Source organism: Crinia signifera, chromosome 2 (genome assembly GCF_055691185.1).
Source record: "Crinia signifera chromosome 2, ASM5569118v1, whole genome shotgun sequence".
NCBI classification, from domain to species: domain Eukaryota; kingdom Metazoa; phylum Chordata; class Amphibia; order Anura; family Myobatrachidae; genus Crinia; species Crinia signifera.
Window position 1 is genome coordinate 243,515,395 of NC_139218.1, and position 16,118 is coordinate 243,531,512.

At 41.6% G+C, this 16,118-nt stretch overlaps 1 protein-coding gene across 2 annotated transcripts in view; it reads left to right on the top strand.

The window, feature by feature from the left end:
* The window catches only part of ATP2A3 (ATPase sarcoplasmic/endoplasmic reticulum Ca2+ transporting 3), a 128,757-nt gene that overhangs the window by 66,453 nt on the left and 46,186 nt on the right, over positions 1 to 16,118 (top strand). For both annotated transcript variants that reach the window (XM_083174137.1, XM_083174138.1), the window contains exons 6-8: positions 507 to 587; positions 3,146 to 3,231; positions 5,246 to 5,710. In XM_083174137.1, the coding sequence (XP_083030263.1) occupies positions 507 to 587; positions 3,146 to 3,231; positions 5,246 to 5,710 (632 nt within the window). The remainder of the gene's footprint in view (positions 1 to 506; positions 588 to 3,145; positions 3,232 to 5,245; positions 5,711 to 16,118) is intronic.

Genomic DNA, 16,118 nt, shown 5'->3' on the forward strand with positions numbered 1-16,118 from the left:
CACTGAAAACTGACATTAAAAGCAATTTTTCTTTACCCCAAAATGCTGTAGACTTGAAATTTGCTGCCTACTATTTTCTACTATTATTATAAAAAAAAAAGTAAATACCAACCTTTTGATACCTTTTAAGACTATAAAATACTTTGTTCTCAAGATGCTGATTATAGAAATAATGCCCATTATTGCTGTGTAATTCCTGGGAATGGTCATGTACAATTGTATTGCACAAGGTGTGGGAGCATGCTTCATGAAAACTAGTTGAATAGAATCACCCCATGGGATTAAAATGAATGAGAAGTTGGAGTTGTTGCTTACCATTTGCTTTCAGTATAAGGCTTGTGGAATTGGAAGGAACATTGGGTAAATATGTAAATACTGTAACTAGAGAAAACCAAACATTTCTGCTTGTTTTTGAACAGAAGCCATTTTGTTAGGGATATTTATTTAAAGTGAGAATACTTCAACTTTCACTGTGCAGTTACTATGAAGTTCTTTTTGTATTTTAGTTGGTGACAAAGTCCCTGCTGATATCCGTATAATTGAGATCCGTTCTACAACACTACGTGTTGATCAGTCCATTCTCACAGGTGAGCACTTGAACTTATCTCTAAATAAAAACGTATCCTTTGATAATATTGTGACCGTCTATTTGAAGTGTCCCATATTTTTAGTACTAGTGGGTTATTTATGACTGGATTGTACATCTGGAGCTAGCATGATTTTATTTTGTGCCTTCGGCTAGATCTGCACAGATCATACATCATACATCATTATGGTTTTGCTTCTCAAAACACGGTGACTGTAATCGGTGCACAATTGAAGTTTGTTTTTTTTATATATATATTACCTTTTATTGTACTATCATTAAAATACTGGGTAATGGCACTTCAGATCACAAAAATATATTACACAATCAATTTTTTATTTTTTGTGATCTGAAGTTTTTGTTTAAGTTTATAACCTACAAAGAAGCTTCAACCTACCATTTTTTTCTAATATAGACCGAATGAGTCGGGAATTCTTTGTATCCTGCTTGAATATCTACTGGTGAATTTAGAATCCTTTCCTAATTTTCTATTTTCTGTTCAAAATTCTCAACTGTGCAGCAGTTATAGACACCTCCCCCTCTTTTTCCTACTCTTTAGACTTTCTTTATTGTTACTTAGGATTATATATATAACCCATATTAATAGACTTTGGAACACTCCTAAAGGGTTATAAATTCCGATGCATTGTAATTCACCCTAAAAATGCAGTGAGGGTACCTTCTTCTTGCTTTACTTGCAGAATAATGAAATTGTACTGTATGTCTGCTCAGGCCATTCCTGTAGTGCTCCACTTCAAGGAATGAGCTAATTAAGCAGTGTGCAATATCAACTTTTATCATATAGATAGATAGATAGATAGATAGATAGATAGATAGATAGATAGATAGATATATCTAGCTAGTATCCATGGGTCTTCAAACATGGCCATCTGCTGGCAGAGAGTGAAACTACATCGTTGTCACACGTGCACAAACACAGATGGTAGCACACCAGCTTTCAAAGCTTTTGCTTCGAGCGGGCTTACTAGTGACATATTTGTAAAGAAAAAGATGTTGCAGCCCTACCAAAAAATGTAAGACACTGAGGGAAGAAGTAATAAGCCTCGGAGAGAAACATACTAACCAATCAGCTCCTAACAAATTTATTACAGACTGTGTTAAAAATAATGGAAGGAGCTGGTTGGTTGGTAGTTTATCTCTCAACACTTAATTACTCTCCAAAGCTTTGTAGCTTCTGTGCATTATACTGTTAATAAGTTATAGTGTAATGCTGTGATGCCGCCATATTGTTTTGTTAAATATTTATCATATTTGTTTTTGTTGCTCTATACCCGGCATGTCCAAACTGTGGCCCTTCAGCTGTTGTGAAACTACACATCCCAGCATGCCTTGCCATAGTTTTAGCATTCCCTAGTAGCAAAACTGTGACAGGGCATGATGGGACTTGTAGTTTCACAACAGCTGGAGAGCCACAGTTTGGATGTGCCTGCTCTATAGTTTTTCCATTTGGATTATTCTTTGATTTCCAACACTGGTGCTGTATCCTAGATATATGCTCATGCATTTGTAGCTGTAATCCTTATGCTGGGATTGCCTGAAAATGTATTGAGACTCCGACCGTTCCCAGCAACTACACACAAACAAGCAGCGGAGGTTCCATGACCTTCTATAATTTTACTCCCTGGTGCCATGTCTCCTGTGTATGGGATCATAGTTGTGACGCTCCCTGAAACCAGTTGTGAAAGGCCTGCTGTTTTGCCATCCCTCCCTATTACCTCCATGAAGCGATCTCTAGCTATCAATTGCTTTGTGAATATGACTTCATTGCTAGCAACGTTGTAAATATCGGCATATTGTATGATTCTATGAATCTGGCTCCTTGTTTCATCTGGCACATTTAACTAGCATATCGTAAACTATGACTATTACACCAATGTAAGTGAAGTTCGGTGCCTGGAAGAATGCCTATAGACCAGATTTACTTAAGCCCCATAAGCACGGGTCGATTTCAACTTGGCATGTATGCTAAGCAATGTAGTGTAGACAATTTCCCTTGTGCCTCCCTGTTGGATAGATCTCCCGTACACACCTAGCGATGTGTTCTGTGCTAACCAGTGTGTTTTGCCTACATGTACCATGCACATGTAGGCAATCTGTCTAGGCCTTGACCGCATGGGCTGAAGATCTAAGCAGGTGATGGCGATGCACAGACTGCGCATTGCCATCACTATGGGGCATACACACAAATAAGGGAAATTCACCCCGTGTGTCTCTGACCCTTACTCAGACCTTAAGAAACGCTATTGTGTTTGATCTAATGTCAAGCTATGATTTTTTTTAAAGGCTTTTTATTATACAGCAGATTGTGGACTGTGTATAAATGTTGCTATACATAAATTATGTAATCTATGCAGAACATGTAAATATATAGATTTGTTTCTGAAAGGTATCATGGAATCTCCTGCATTAGTTCTTTTATTGCAATAACATTGTTTGAACTAGGCGGTGTATGATGGAAATGGTTTGATTTAGTTCTATTTTAATTGCACCAAAGATGAGTAAGTACCTCACTAATGAAATATGCTGCTTTTCCTGCAGGAGAGTCTGTTTCAATCATAAAACATACAGATCCTATCCCAGACCCCAGGGCTGTCAATCAGGATAAGAAGAACATGCTGTTCTCTGTAAGTAAAGCTAGCGCTTGTTACTTTGCCATAGGTACAAACTTGGGGCCGGATGTATTAAACTCAGCGTTAGGCGGCCTTGTGGAATGCCGGCCAAACTTGGACATTTTCTTTTAAAGGGGCCATCATTTACAAGGCAAAATCATGCCTTGTAAATAATTGCCCCTTTAAAAAATAAAAATAAAAAAAGTCCAACTACAGTACATGGCTGTTGAACTCGGACTTTGTTACATCTGGCCCTTGTATTCACTTGGTGTTTCATTTAATTTAGTAAAACGAGAATACAAAATAATCAATTTTGAATTAATCTGTATTTCTGTCCTATTTAACATGAATTTTCTTTTTTTAATTCAATGATTTTTATTGAGTTTTTTGTGATCTAATAAACAAAACCCCCGATATAAACATGGAGTGTAAGAGGCACGAACCCCAGATTCATCACATATACTCAGACAACAGATGTAGGGTAACTATACAGTGAAAAATAATCAGAATATTATTGACAGTAAAATATTATACGCATAAAAGAAAATAAATTAGGTGTGAACATTTCAGGCAAACGTGTTTCATTACAGGATATGTACTCTTCCCGGACCCAAAGGCGCCATTTGGGCCATATAGAAGAGCGGATATATAATGCACATATATTCAAGTTATTGTGTCGCATTAAAATACGACAAGGCTGCAGCAAGTAGAGAAATATAGTCTGTCAACATAATACCCACTAAAAACAGAAAATGAAAAAGTGAAACATTATGCTGGGTGAAAAGATCGTTACACATACAGGTGTCCGGCCAAGAAGGAAATTGAAGACATAAAACTGAGTAGTCCCCCCCCCCCCCCCCCCAAAAAAAAAAAAAAAAGCCCAACACAAACCACCTCTATAACCCCTCACCCTGTACAACCCACCCCCAACTAAGGCGTACTTGGATCCCAAACCACAGCCCCTCTATCCTAACTTCTACTAATCTAGTTAACCCCCCCTCTAGTTACTGAATATTATCAGCAGGATATGACAGGGGGTAGTGGACTTGGACCAAAGCGCAAAACTCCTCCATCATCATATTCAACAGTAATGCATTCGCCTTACAGAATGCATGATATAAAATAGCAGAATATGCATTGAAGACACCTCTGACTGGAGCAAAAACAGGATGTATGTATATGTAAAAAACAGTGTAACTAAAGAAAGGTAATATTATTACTAAAGATAAATAGGTAGGAACAGTGGAAGAGATACATCAGGAGACAATATAGGTTTCTAACGTCAGTCCGGCCAGTCCTCAAGACCGTGTGTTATAGGAGAAATGACAATAGGAAATTTAGTCCCAGGTCCTCGTGAATAATCCAGGCAGCATATCCGTGATCCCATCACGGCCATTAATAGCAGAAAAGGAGATTAAGAAGAAGTAACGACACAATCATTGCTTGTGGGTGTTTTGCAACCAATATTCTTAATTTGGGAAAAGTCAGCAAGGGCATATCCATCCGGAAAGGAATCTGTCAGAGAAACAGATGGGACCATCATATCGCCAGGCACAGATGCATCTCCCTCAACAACTGCATCACATTGTTCAGGGTTGCTGTAGAGGATAGGGTACCCACTCGAGTCTCATCCAAATGTAGAAGCAGTCTGGTAGAAGAAGCGTATATCGCATGCAGAATAAGATGTACCTGAGATTCCATTCTCATATATGGGAGAATAGGTGAAACAGTATTATCAGTATAGTTGGCACGGAGTAGGTTGGTGGCGGCTAGTACACCACCATCAGCATAAGGAGCAGCAGACTGTTGGTGGGGAATCTGGAGTGCCAGTATAGGGCAGAAACTAGTAGTTACAGCAAGTCCCAGCTGTGTAGATTTAACATGAATTTTTAGCCTATGTATTTAGAAATGAAATAGGTATTTTTTTCTGGTAATTTAAAGACCTGAAAATCGCTACAGCACTAAGCTCTAAAGGAAATGTGTTAATAGTAATTTGTTTTAACTGCTATAATGTTTCAATTTTTTCAAGGGAACCAATATTGCTGCCGGTAAAGCTGTTGGAATCGTAATTGCAACTGGCGTTTACACCGAGATTGGAAAGATCAGGAACCAAATGGTTGAAACCGAACCAGAAAGAACTCCATTGCAGCAGAAGCTGGACGAATTTGGGCAGCAACTATCTAAAGTCATCTCTCTCGTCTGTGTGGCTGTTTGGGTCATCAACATTGGCCATTTCAATGACCCTGTGCATGGAGGCTCTTGGTTTCGTGGAGCTATTTATTACTTTAAGATAGCCGTGGCTCTGGCTGTAGCTGCTATTCCAGAGGGCCTCCCAGCTGTGATTACTACCTGCCTGGCCCTAGGCACACGTCGAATGGCTAAAAAGAATGCTATTGTGAGAAGCCTTCCGTCTGTGGAGACTCTAGGCTGTACATCAGTCATTTGTTCAGACAAAACTGGCACCTTGACCACCAATCAGATGTCCGTGTCACGGGTAAGTTTGTCTTTCCTCCAACATACACAATACATTATATTTTTGCTGCACTGTAAAGGATAGCAAATTAGAACACTTCTGTTTTATTTAGTTTTGTTTGTTTTTAATGTCTTGAAATAATTATACTGCAGTCAATGATTTCTTAGATGCCTAAGCTGAATGTTATTCTACCAGGAAGACTTATGCCAGAATTGGGTAAATACAGCAGGCACATCTGGTTACTGTCACATTGCAGCGATCCTTGCGGCCAGTTACATAATGTGTTTTTGTACAGCTGGCATTGGAAAGGGCTGCAAAATGATGATGGTCCAACATGTGGGTCTGCCAGCTCTTATTTGGAAACATTGGAACATTGCTAATATGTGTAATTCTATATTGTACAAACAGGGTTTCTGCATATAGGAGTAAAAGGGTCCTTACTCACTGATACTGCATTTGTGTCAAAGCCGTTGTACGTTTGTGAATGCATTGGGGTACATTTACTAAGTTGGGAGTTACATTTCACGTGGGATGTTGCTATGGGCAACCAATCAGAATCTACTTCTTTAAAATGCACCTTCTAGAAGATGATATCTGATTGGTTGCCCATAGCAACATCCCATGTGAAATAGAACTCCCATCTTAGTAAATGTCCCCCATTGAACTGGTTAGGATATGCAACAGACTTGTTTGCGGTTCACAGCTCTTCAAAGAATTTAGGGCCTTATTTTGGTTCATTCTTTCTGACAAAATCCTTCTTAGATGGACAAAACCATGTGCACTGAAGGGGGGGCAGATGTAACATGTGCAGAGAGAATTAGATTTGGGTGAGTGATTTTGTTTCTGTGCAGGGAAAATACTGACTGCTTTATTTTTACACTGCAATATAGATCTCACTTTGAAGTAAAACCCCACCCAAATCTAATTCTCTCTGCACAAGTAGCACCTGCCCCACCTGCAGTGCACATGGTTTTGCCCATCTAAGAAGGATTTTGTCAGAAAGAATGAACCAAAATAAGGCCCTTAATGAGGTTCTATAGTTAGAATCTCTAATGAAATGTATAGAGGCATGTCACTGAAATATATACAAATTCAGTGTGCTGTTACTCCTTAAAAGCCCCCTGTCAATTCCCAGTGCTAGATGCCCATGACTTGGTTCTACTTCCAGGCTGGACAGTGTGTGAATCTTTAGGGTTAAAGTACACAAAAATGGCACCATACCAGAGACTTCCAATGATTAAGCCATTAAAAATTCTCTTCTTGTAGAATTCTAATTCACAGGAAATCATCTTGTAGTCCCCAGAAAATTGGGAAAAGCAATCCTCTTACAACTCATGGGAAATTTTTATCCAAGGAAGTCGTCATCTAGTAGTACATGGGAAAAACAAATAACAGAGGATTCAAACTGTTTGCTAGCAGTCTGTCTCAAAATAGCTATTCACTGAGCAGATAAACAGTGAAAATACATTAAAGTGAATTTCCGATCCACATGAATTGGGTTTCTATATGTGTCGCATTACTCCACTTAGGTAAGCAGGCCATTTAAAGCTATGTAAAGTGGACATCAATGTGAAAAACGCATCACAACTTCTAGTGAATAGGTACATAAGATATTTCCATAAACATGAATGGACTAAGCCAGGGGAGACCAATCAATCAGACAAAGAGCCAAACCAATATATTAAATGGTGCCCCTAAGCCAACATCAAGCATGTGCCAAAAATGGGACATGGCCTTGTGTCCACTAGGCCGTGCACCTGGTATAAAATAGTTTTAAAAAGCCGTCCAGGCCAACCTTATGTGTCATTCCAGCAGCCCCCTTATGTGTCACTCCAGCTTCCCCTCGTGCCACTACAGCAGCCCCTAATATTATCATTGCAGCCCTTTCTGTGTCACTGTTCCCTTTTGTAATAAGCTTAGTATGTCGGGGTCCATTTGTTCATCCTTCAGCCAGAATTCACTGCAATGGTAAAAGTCTTAGGACCCCCAGTAGCCTCTTGAAAACAGCACTTGTGACAGTGACCAACTTATTACCTGCTCCAGCTGGCAGGCAGCAAAGCGTGATGAATGGAAATGGCTGCATGCCGTGTACTGCTGATTCTTATGGCTGCTATCATTATCACACAATGGAGGATGGGGCACACTGTTCTGTTGCACTGCTGACACAGTCTAGGGGTCATTCTGGTTGGCTCGCTAAGCAACGGTAGTTCGCTGCTTAGCGGCTCTTCCTACGCCACCCGCAGGGCGTGCAAAGACATCCATTCAGAGTAGCGTGCGGGCCCAAATCATTTGACGGTCGCAAATCTCATTCTCGGCTGACTTAGACTTGTGCCGTCTGGGTCCAAGAACTGGATTTGCGGCTGACCTGTGACGAACACGCCAGGGTCCAAGTCAACTAAAACCAAGCCCACTATCCCGTACACTGCTCACAAGGTCAGATACTCGAAGTCTGTCAGTGTCAGAGCCGCATGTGTATAAAGAAAGAGCCACATGCGGCTCAAGAGCCACAGGTTGGCCACCACTGGATTAAGCTTTGAACACTGAATTAGAGCAAGCAGTGTCCAGAAAATCATGCAGCATATTTGAACATCTTCCCAGTGTGTACCGGAGGCTTCCGGAAAGGTAGGCAAGCCTTCCACAGAGGAGAAAACAAACATAGGCAGATACACCTTAGATAGCAAGCGAGTTCCTACACACTAGAGCTATTTTTTTGATTACATTTGTGTTTTAAATACTTCAGTTTTAATTGTTGCTATCTTTAGTTGTAGAATTACATGTTGATTAATTTATTTATTAAGTTTCTTATATAGCACATACCTATTCCGCAGCGCTTTACAGAGTATAGTTGAACATTCACATCAGTCCCTGTCCCAGTAGAGCTTACAATCTACATTCCTTACCTCATGTACACGCACACACATTCACTCTTGGGTTAATTTTGTTGGAAGACAATTAAACTACCAATATATTTTGGGGGAAACCAGAACACCCGGAAGACACCTACGCAAGTACGGGAGAATATACAGACTCCGCACAGATAGGGCCATGATGGGAATTAAACCCATGACCTAAGTGCTATGAGGCAGTAATGCTAACATATATCATTTTATTTGTTTGTTATAGTGTACTGAATATAATTGCTTTGCAGCATAGTACATTTGAGTTCAGTTCACTTATTTGCCAAACTAGTGGAATGCAGCTGAACATGGCTCAGTATAGAAAAAAAAAAACAATTTGGGATACGTAAGGCTTTAGGGGAGATTATGTAAAGCAATTATGTGGTAAAGACCTCTTAACGCAAGAGCTGTCCTTTGCCATAATTATCGCATATGTTACAGCATACTGTATGCGATAATTAGGTGTGTGGTAGCCGGCGATGTGCGGCGGTAAGGGGGCACGGATGATACAGCATCCCGCCCCTTATCTGATGCTTCTGTCATCGTTGCTATTGTATGTTTGGAACAATTTTTTTTTTTTTTTTTATAATCTGATGGTTACATTGTATTCCCTTGTGGTTCTCTAGTGTAACTTGTTTCTGCACTTCTTTCTAAAGTCTGTGTGACCATATTGTAACTAAAGCATTTTAGTCCAGTGGAGTCTTAATATGGGTGGGATGTACTAAACGGAAAATGCAGTAAAAACCCCATTATCAGGGTTTTTACAGCATTTTCAGATGCACTAAAAAAAACTTTGCAATACTAATCGCATACGTTAGTATCTTTGCGATGTGTTGCTGTATGTACTGCAGTTGCGTGGTACATCCCACCCTTTATGTATTGCTGATTATATATGTAAAGTCTGATTTGTGGCAATTAGAAGCATACTGTACAAACATTATTTACTGCGATTAATTTATGTGTAGATGTAAACTAGAAGACATTAGACGGCCATGGCTAACTGTAACATTTCCATCTATTAACTCTAGCTACAGCTGCTAATTCCTCGCAGACGTCAGTAGAAAAGTGACCTTCTGAGCCTCAAGGTTAAGCTTGGGTGTTAAAAACCACAGTAATCCTTGTTGTAAATCATGTAAAAGGCCTGAAAGCCTGGGAGATAATTATGAAATAGTTTCCATTTTTGCTCCTACTATTCAATTCATCATTTGCATTTACAGAAGAGGAAAGTAGTGTATCAGAAAAAAGTTATGTATATCAGAGCTGCCAAAATCCTTTTTTGTACCCCTAAAGTACAAAACTTTTTGGCATAATTTACTGAAAACTATCTATCTGTAGAAGCATTGAAAATAAACTGTGTAGCAAGCCGGAGAAGACCTACTTATTCATTATGGTACACAAGTCAATATATGAAGTGCATATGGAACAGCTAAAAAGTGGAATACAGTAAGATAGGACAGGAATAATTCCCTCAGCATCAATAACATCCCCCACTGTTTAACATGTGAAGCCCTATATATAACATATGATGTACCCTTGTGTTGCTGCACGGGGCTCTGTGCCAAGTCAGAGCATTAAATGTATTAGCCTCCAGCCTGCACGGTTACTGGTTGTGTTGGTTTGGTTGTTTTCATAAAATGAACTGTTTGTTTTCCCTATGTAAGTGAAGTTTTTATAGCGCTGTAAGCAAAACGCTTGAGTTTCCATGTTGACGTGGGAAGTATAAGTTTTTATTTCTTTATAGTGAGGTTGTTTACAATGAAGTGGGCTTCTTGGGTGATTGCCTTGTATGGTAATTCTATTGTTAATTGTTAAGATTATTTTTTTTCTGATCATCTGAGCTGCCACCAGGTACACATTAAAGGGCTGGTGGTGTTGAGGTGCATACACCCTGGGCGTTTTTGCCCAGCGTGCATGCACAGCAATGATGGGGAAAATCACTGGGTGGAAAATCGCTCCATGCATACACACTGAGCAATTTTCACCAGCGATTTTCACATGGGGTGGATGGCTTATCATAGCGGCATGCTATGGATAGCTGTCCACCCTGACGTTCATATGCTGGTAATACAGCAAATGGGCGGTGGGCGGTGATTATGCATGAGTGCGCATGAGCGCTCATCGTCTGGGCATACACACTGGGCTGCTTTTGTGCTGAAAGCAGCTGAAATGGTAAAAGTGAGCTGCTTTCAGCTCACAATCACCCATTGTGAATAGGCCTTTAGTGTAAAATTCCCAAGCGGTTGCTAACGCCTGCTACTGCTAGGTGGGGGTTTCCTGCTGTGCTGACCAATCAGCAGTTAGCAGCACAGCAGATACATGGGGAGTATGTAGGGAAGCAGGGGGCTGGTAGGACCCTCCTGAGAGCAGTAGCTGCGGGAAGATTCTTTTCAGCTGCTCATGCTGTGTTTCTAACTAGTCGCAACTAGTTCATTGAATGCCTGGTGTGGAAGCAACCAATGCAACCACATCAGAAATGTCGTTCTCTATCTTTTTTCCAAGTTGTATTGAGCTATATTACAAAGAAATGAATATCATTTAAAAATAAAATGCATATTTTTATCTAGCTATGTTATTCATAGCACATAATGAATTTAATGGTAGCAATGATGATGTAGCTGCTCCTTACACAAGGCAGTTGTACATACAAAAAAAAAAGTTGTATACGTAGTCTTATTGAATAAAATGATTTTATACATTTCAAATGCAATGTCACAAAAAAGATCATCTCGAAAATAGGTAAAATGCTGGCTATTCATAAGGTGCCATGGCATCTATACTGCTTCTGCTGCCACTGAACTAACTTGGTTGCTTTGTGAGAATCTCATTGCCATTGAACAATGTAAATCAAATACATAGTGCAAGAGCTGCCAATGTCGTGCTTTGGAGAGTCTGATAATAAGTTTTTACATGGATCATATTAGATAGTCTATGTCAGGGGTTCCCAATCTTTTTTGAATCACGGCACCCTGGGCCCCCAAAAAATTAATTAGATTGGGTTTATATTGCGATTCTTAGGGTCAGTTATGTGGTAAAGGGCAGGATTTGCATCTGTACACATATTTCATGATTGGCAGCCACCAACACTGGTTTTGCCCATAAAAGATGAACCATAAATAATTTGAATTGGTCCTGGGGCACCCCTGCAAGTGTCCTGAGGCACCCCAGGGAGCCACGGCACACAGTTTGGGAACCTCTGGTCTATGTCATTGACGTACAGCCTGATGCATTTAAAGGTGCATTTACAGCAATCAGGCTTTCAAAAGTGGTCTTGAGTACCCTGAATCTCCATAATCAGTCACTTTGCTTTCTATCATAAGGATAACCTGCCAGTAATTTCCAAAATGGCTGTGGCGCTTGAATAACCTACAAGAATGAGCAGCAGCATCATTTCAGCTATCATGATGGGAAAACTTTTTTCTTCATATGGCTCCCATAGCAGCACAACTTGCCCACTACATCTGTGGTGCCATTTCAAATTTGGATTTGTTACGGAGTGCGTTTCGGGTGTTAAAAGTGCAAAGAGAACGAGTCCGACAATAGAGCCAAATCACAATGCAAGACCTGCTCAGGAATCAGGCTTTTCTGCTGGATCCCGGACTGAGAACAGAGACTAGGTGGCAGTGAAGGTGGAGAACCGCAGGAGTCTACAGTATCTGGCAGTAGAGAATAACCAGGAGCTATCACAGCAGAAACCTAACAGGAGTATAGGAGACAGCCTGGAGCCTTGGGAGAACTTTCTGGAACAAACACAGGAAGTACAAGTTGTTCAAGGTGCGAGATGGTTCTGGGAGGCCTGCTTATATCTTCCTTGATGCTTGCTGATTGGCTGCTGTGTGCAGCAGCGAATTGGAGAGAAACAGGAATCGCTTGCACCTGTGTCAAATGATCGTACCTGGACTCATGGATAGGTGAGTGTAGGTCACCTGATCGGAGGTGTCATGGTGGTGCCCATATTTTTGATAGTTTGGAGAAGACGCCGGGCACCATGCCACCATGTGGAATTCCGGGACAGGGATATCACGCCAGCCTGATGTATCGGCCGCTCTGCAGTTCAACATGCACCTGCAGGCCAGTAAGTGACGTGCACAGACCCTGTGCTTACCGTGCAGACCGCGATTCCTGACTATATCCATCGTAGTGGATTAGTGCAAATATTGACCCTATATAAGGACCACAGTTGTAGTGGCCCAATATAGATATACAGCAGTAGGCAGAAGGTAACGGCTAGCATGCCACCCAGCTCACCTCTTCCTCAAATATATCTACAATTTGCGGGTCGGAGATAAACACAGTGAGAACAAAAATAAAGGCAATTTATAGCATCCAGATCCCAGTTAAGAAGCACAGTTTCCTCCCTCACCACAGCAAGCAGTACGTCTGCTCACATGTTCACAAAATGGATGCGGAGTATAGCCAGCACCCCAGGCAGATCTGAAGAAGCTTCAAGCAGTCGCCGGAGCTTCATGCACCAACACACAAGCTGCCAGAACACTCAGGCTGCTCAAATCCGCAAGGCAGGAGAGATTGAACATCCTCAGTCTGTAAAGCAGGGTAGATATTTGCCCCCGGAGCACTGCACTGCAAGGCTGGGCCGCGGATACAACTGGGCGATATATGTGATACCGGATGTATAGCGCACATAGTGCTTAAGGACAAGGTATGCCGCTACAGTCTCTTGAAATAGTACTGTAGGTCTAAAACACAATGGTTAAACAGGATAAAAGCGGGAGAGCTAGCAGACAAGTCCTACCCCAAGCTACTCTAGGCCACGCCCCCCAATTGGGCTGCTGGTTTGAATTTGAGGTGTCACTAGATGGATTAAATAGCATAAATATGCTACTTTTAGCAAGGTCGCACCAATTTTTGGCATGGTATCTTTGTCTTGCCATAACATATTTTGGGGCTCATTGCTTCTGATTGGTTGACCACTACTTCTTTACACCATAATCAAATAATTGTTTTGTATTATCCCCCATCAAAGTCACATGGTTTTGAAATGCTTCACTGGCCATCAATCTGTAGGATATGTATTATTACACATCAACAGGCTTCACAGTAGAGAGGAGAGCTCTGTTAATGTTTAACTGGTAGGAGTTCCCTGGATAAATATAGGTGAAAGCTAATGGCAGGATTATAGATATTATTCATGGCTTTCCAGACCTGTTTAATTGTTAAATATTTACTTACTAGCAGTAGCATGGGTTCATTGAGCAAATTTATACTGTTAGTTCACAGCATAAACAAGCTATCTGTATCACAGTGTGAGCTGGATAATAATATGATGAAGTGCTTAGGATTTTTGGAGCAATTCAATATTATACTTTTATAATTTGCAGGAAACTGCAAGTATACAATAATGCAAGGAAATTCCATGCAGATATATGGATGTACGCCGATCAGCCATACACTTAAGACTTCCTGCTTAATATAGTGTGGGTCCCCCTCATGGAGCTAAAACGGCTCTGACTAGTCTCAGCATGAACGCTAAAGACCTATGAAAGTGACTTTGAGCACCCCACAAGCAATGGTATTTCACATTTCGGGGAGAGTCTCCCTTTCATTACCAGGATACAGTAAGGTGTGCAAAAAGGACTTAAAATAGTGTCTTACCAAATTGTGACCTCATCATCTAAGCCAGTGGTTCCCAACCCTGGTCCTCAAGTACCCCCAACAGTGCACGTTTTCCAGGTCTCCACACAGAATCGCAGGCAAAATAATTAGCTCCACCTGTGGATCTTTTAAAATGTGACTGAATAATGAGTGCACCTGCCGGGTGACCTGGAAAACGTGCACCGTTGGGGGTACTTGAGGACCAGGTTGGGAACCACTGATCTAAGCCACGGCAGCGCCGCCCGTGTCCATCGCCGGCTCCATGCTCCTGGCAAAACTGCCGTCCGCGTGCCCGGTCACGTTGCCATGGATACACTGTATACATAACATGCAAAACATAAACAAAAGTCTATATTGTGAATGTGTGTGTGTGTGTGTGTGTGTGTGTGTGTGTGTGTGTGTGTGTGTGTATAGATAGAGATATATATTGATATTTGTCTATATTGTGAAATATTAAAATAAACTGTTATGCCTATGGTCAAACGTAAATTTTCTTGGGATACTGGCTTCATTCCAAGTAGAAAGGCCTCTGCAGAAACTTGCTGCAGTGTTTACCTTATAAGGGCGGAGGGCACATTCTAACTCACTGTAAAACAAAGAAGGGAACTCTGTTGGCAGAAGACCAACCTCCCATACAGTTCTTGCTCATTAACACTGTTAACCCATTCTGCTAGCTAAAAGCATATTTAGAAGTGTCAAATAATGATGATTTATTAAGCTCGTGAAGTGATAAAGTTTCTGGTTTTTATCATCGGCCAATCAGCTCCTACCTGTCATTTTTCAAACCAAGGCTGTAACTTTACAGTTAGGAGCTGATTGGCCGTTGATAAAAACCAGACACTTTGGGGGAAATTTACTAAAGGAAATTTTAAAAAAATAGGTGTATTTGTATTTAGAAATACACTTATTTTTGACATTTACTATCCCAAAAATACGGCAATTCGTATTGATAGCACATCAATACGAATACGAATTGCCGTATTTTCGGGATAGTAAATGTCAAAAATAAGTGTATTTCTAAATACAAATACACCTATTTTTTTTACAAATTTCCTTTAGTAAATTTCCCCCTTTATCACTTCACTGAGCTTAATAAGTCTACCCCTCAGTCACTATTTGTTTAACTAATTTAAATTATTAATTACAAGTAGCATCAGTAACCAGGAAACGAATGCAGGAGCCACCAGACTGTCCTGCAGTGCTGAAAGTGGCGGCACCAAGGACATGTGTGGTCACTTACAAAGGGGTGGATAAGGTGAATCAGTCTGGCAGGAAGGGGTGAGAATATGTGTGAGGTGTAAACCAGGGCCGGATTAAGGTGTGTGGGGGCCCTGGACAAAAAGGTCTGTGGGGGCCCCTCCCCCCTCTGCCAGACGGAGGCATCATCTCCAACTCCCCCCCCCCCCTCTTCCCCATACCTGGGCAGCGTGAGGGTGGGTGACAGGCAGTCATCACAGCCAGGGTCGGGTAGCGCTGGTGGGCAGGGGGTCCCTGCGGCCTATGTGAAGTAAGCGGGGCTGGGGTCCCTGCAGCAGATGGGAAGTAGTTACTTCCCATCTGCTGCAGGGACCCCGCCGCTGACTTCACATAGGCCGCAGGGACCCCCTGCCCGCCAGCACTACCCACCCTGAACTGCCAGAACCCGCTGGAATCCTGTAGATGCTGAACCAGCCGGAATCCTGTGTAGATGCTGTCTGCTGCTGCCCACTGTACCTGGAAGGAGGGAGGCCGGGAGGGGGAGAAATAATGTCACACACAGTGACAGACACACACTGCCAGAACGGGTGCGTCGCTCAGCTCAGCTGACCCCGCCCATTCTATACACAGCAGCCAATAGGCTGTATGTATAGAATAGCCAATGGGCGCCAGGCAGCAGTGAGCCTAAGCAAGTGAGCGGCAGAGCCTCACGGACACGCTGTGGG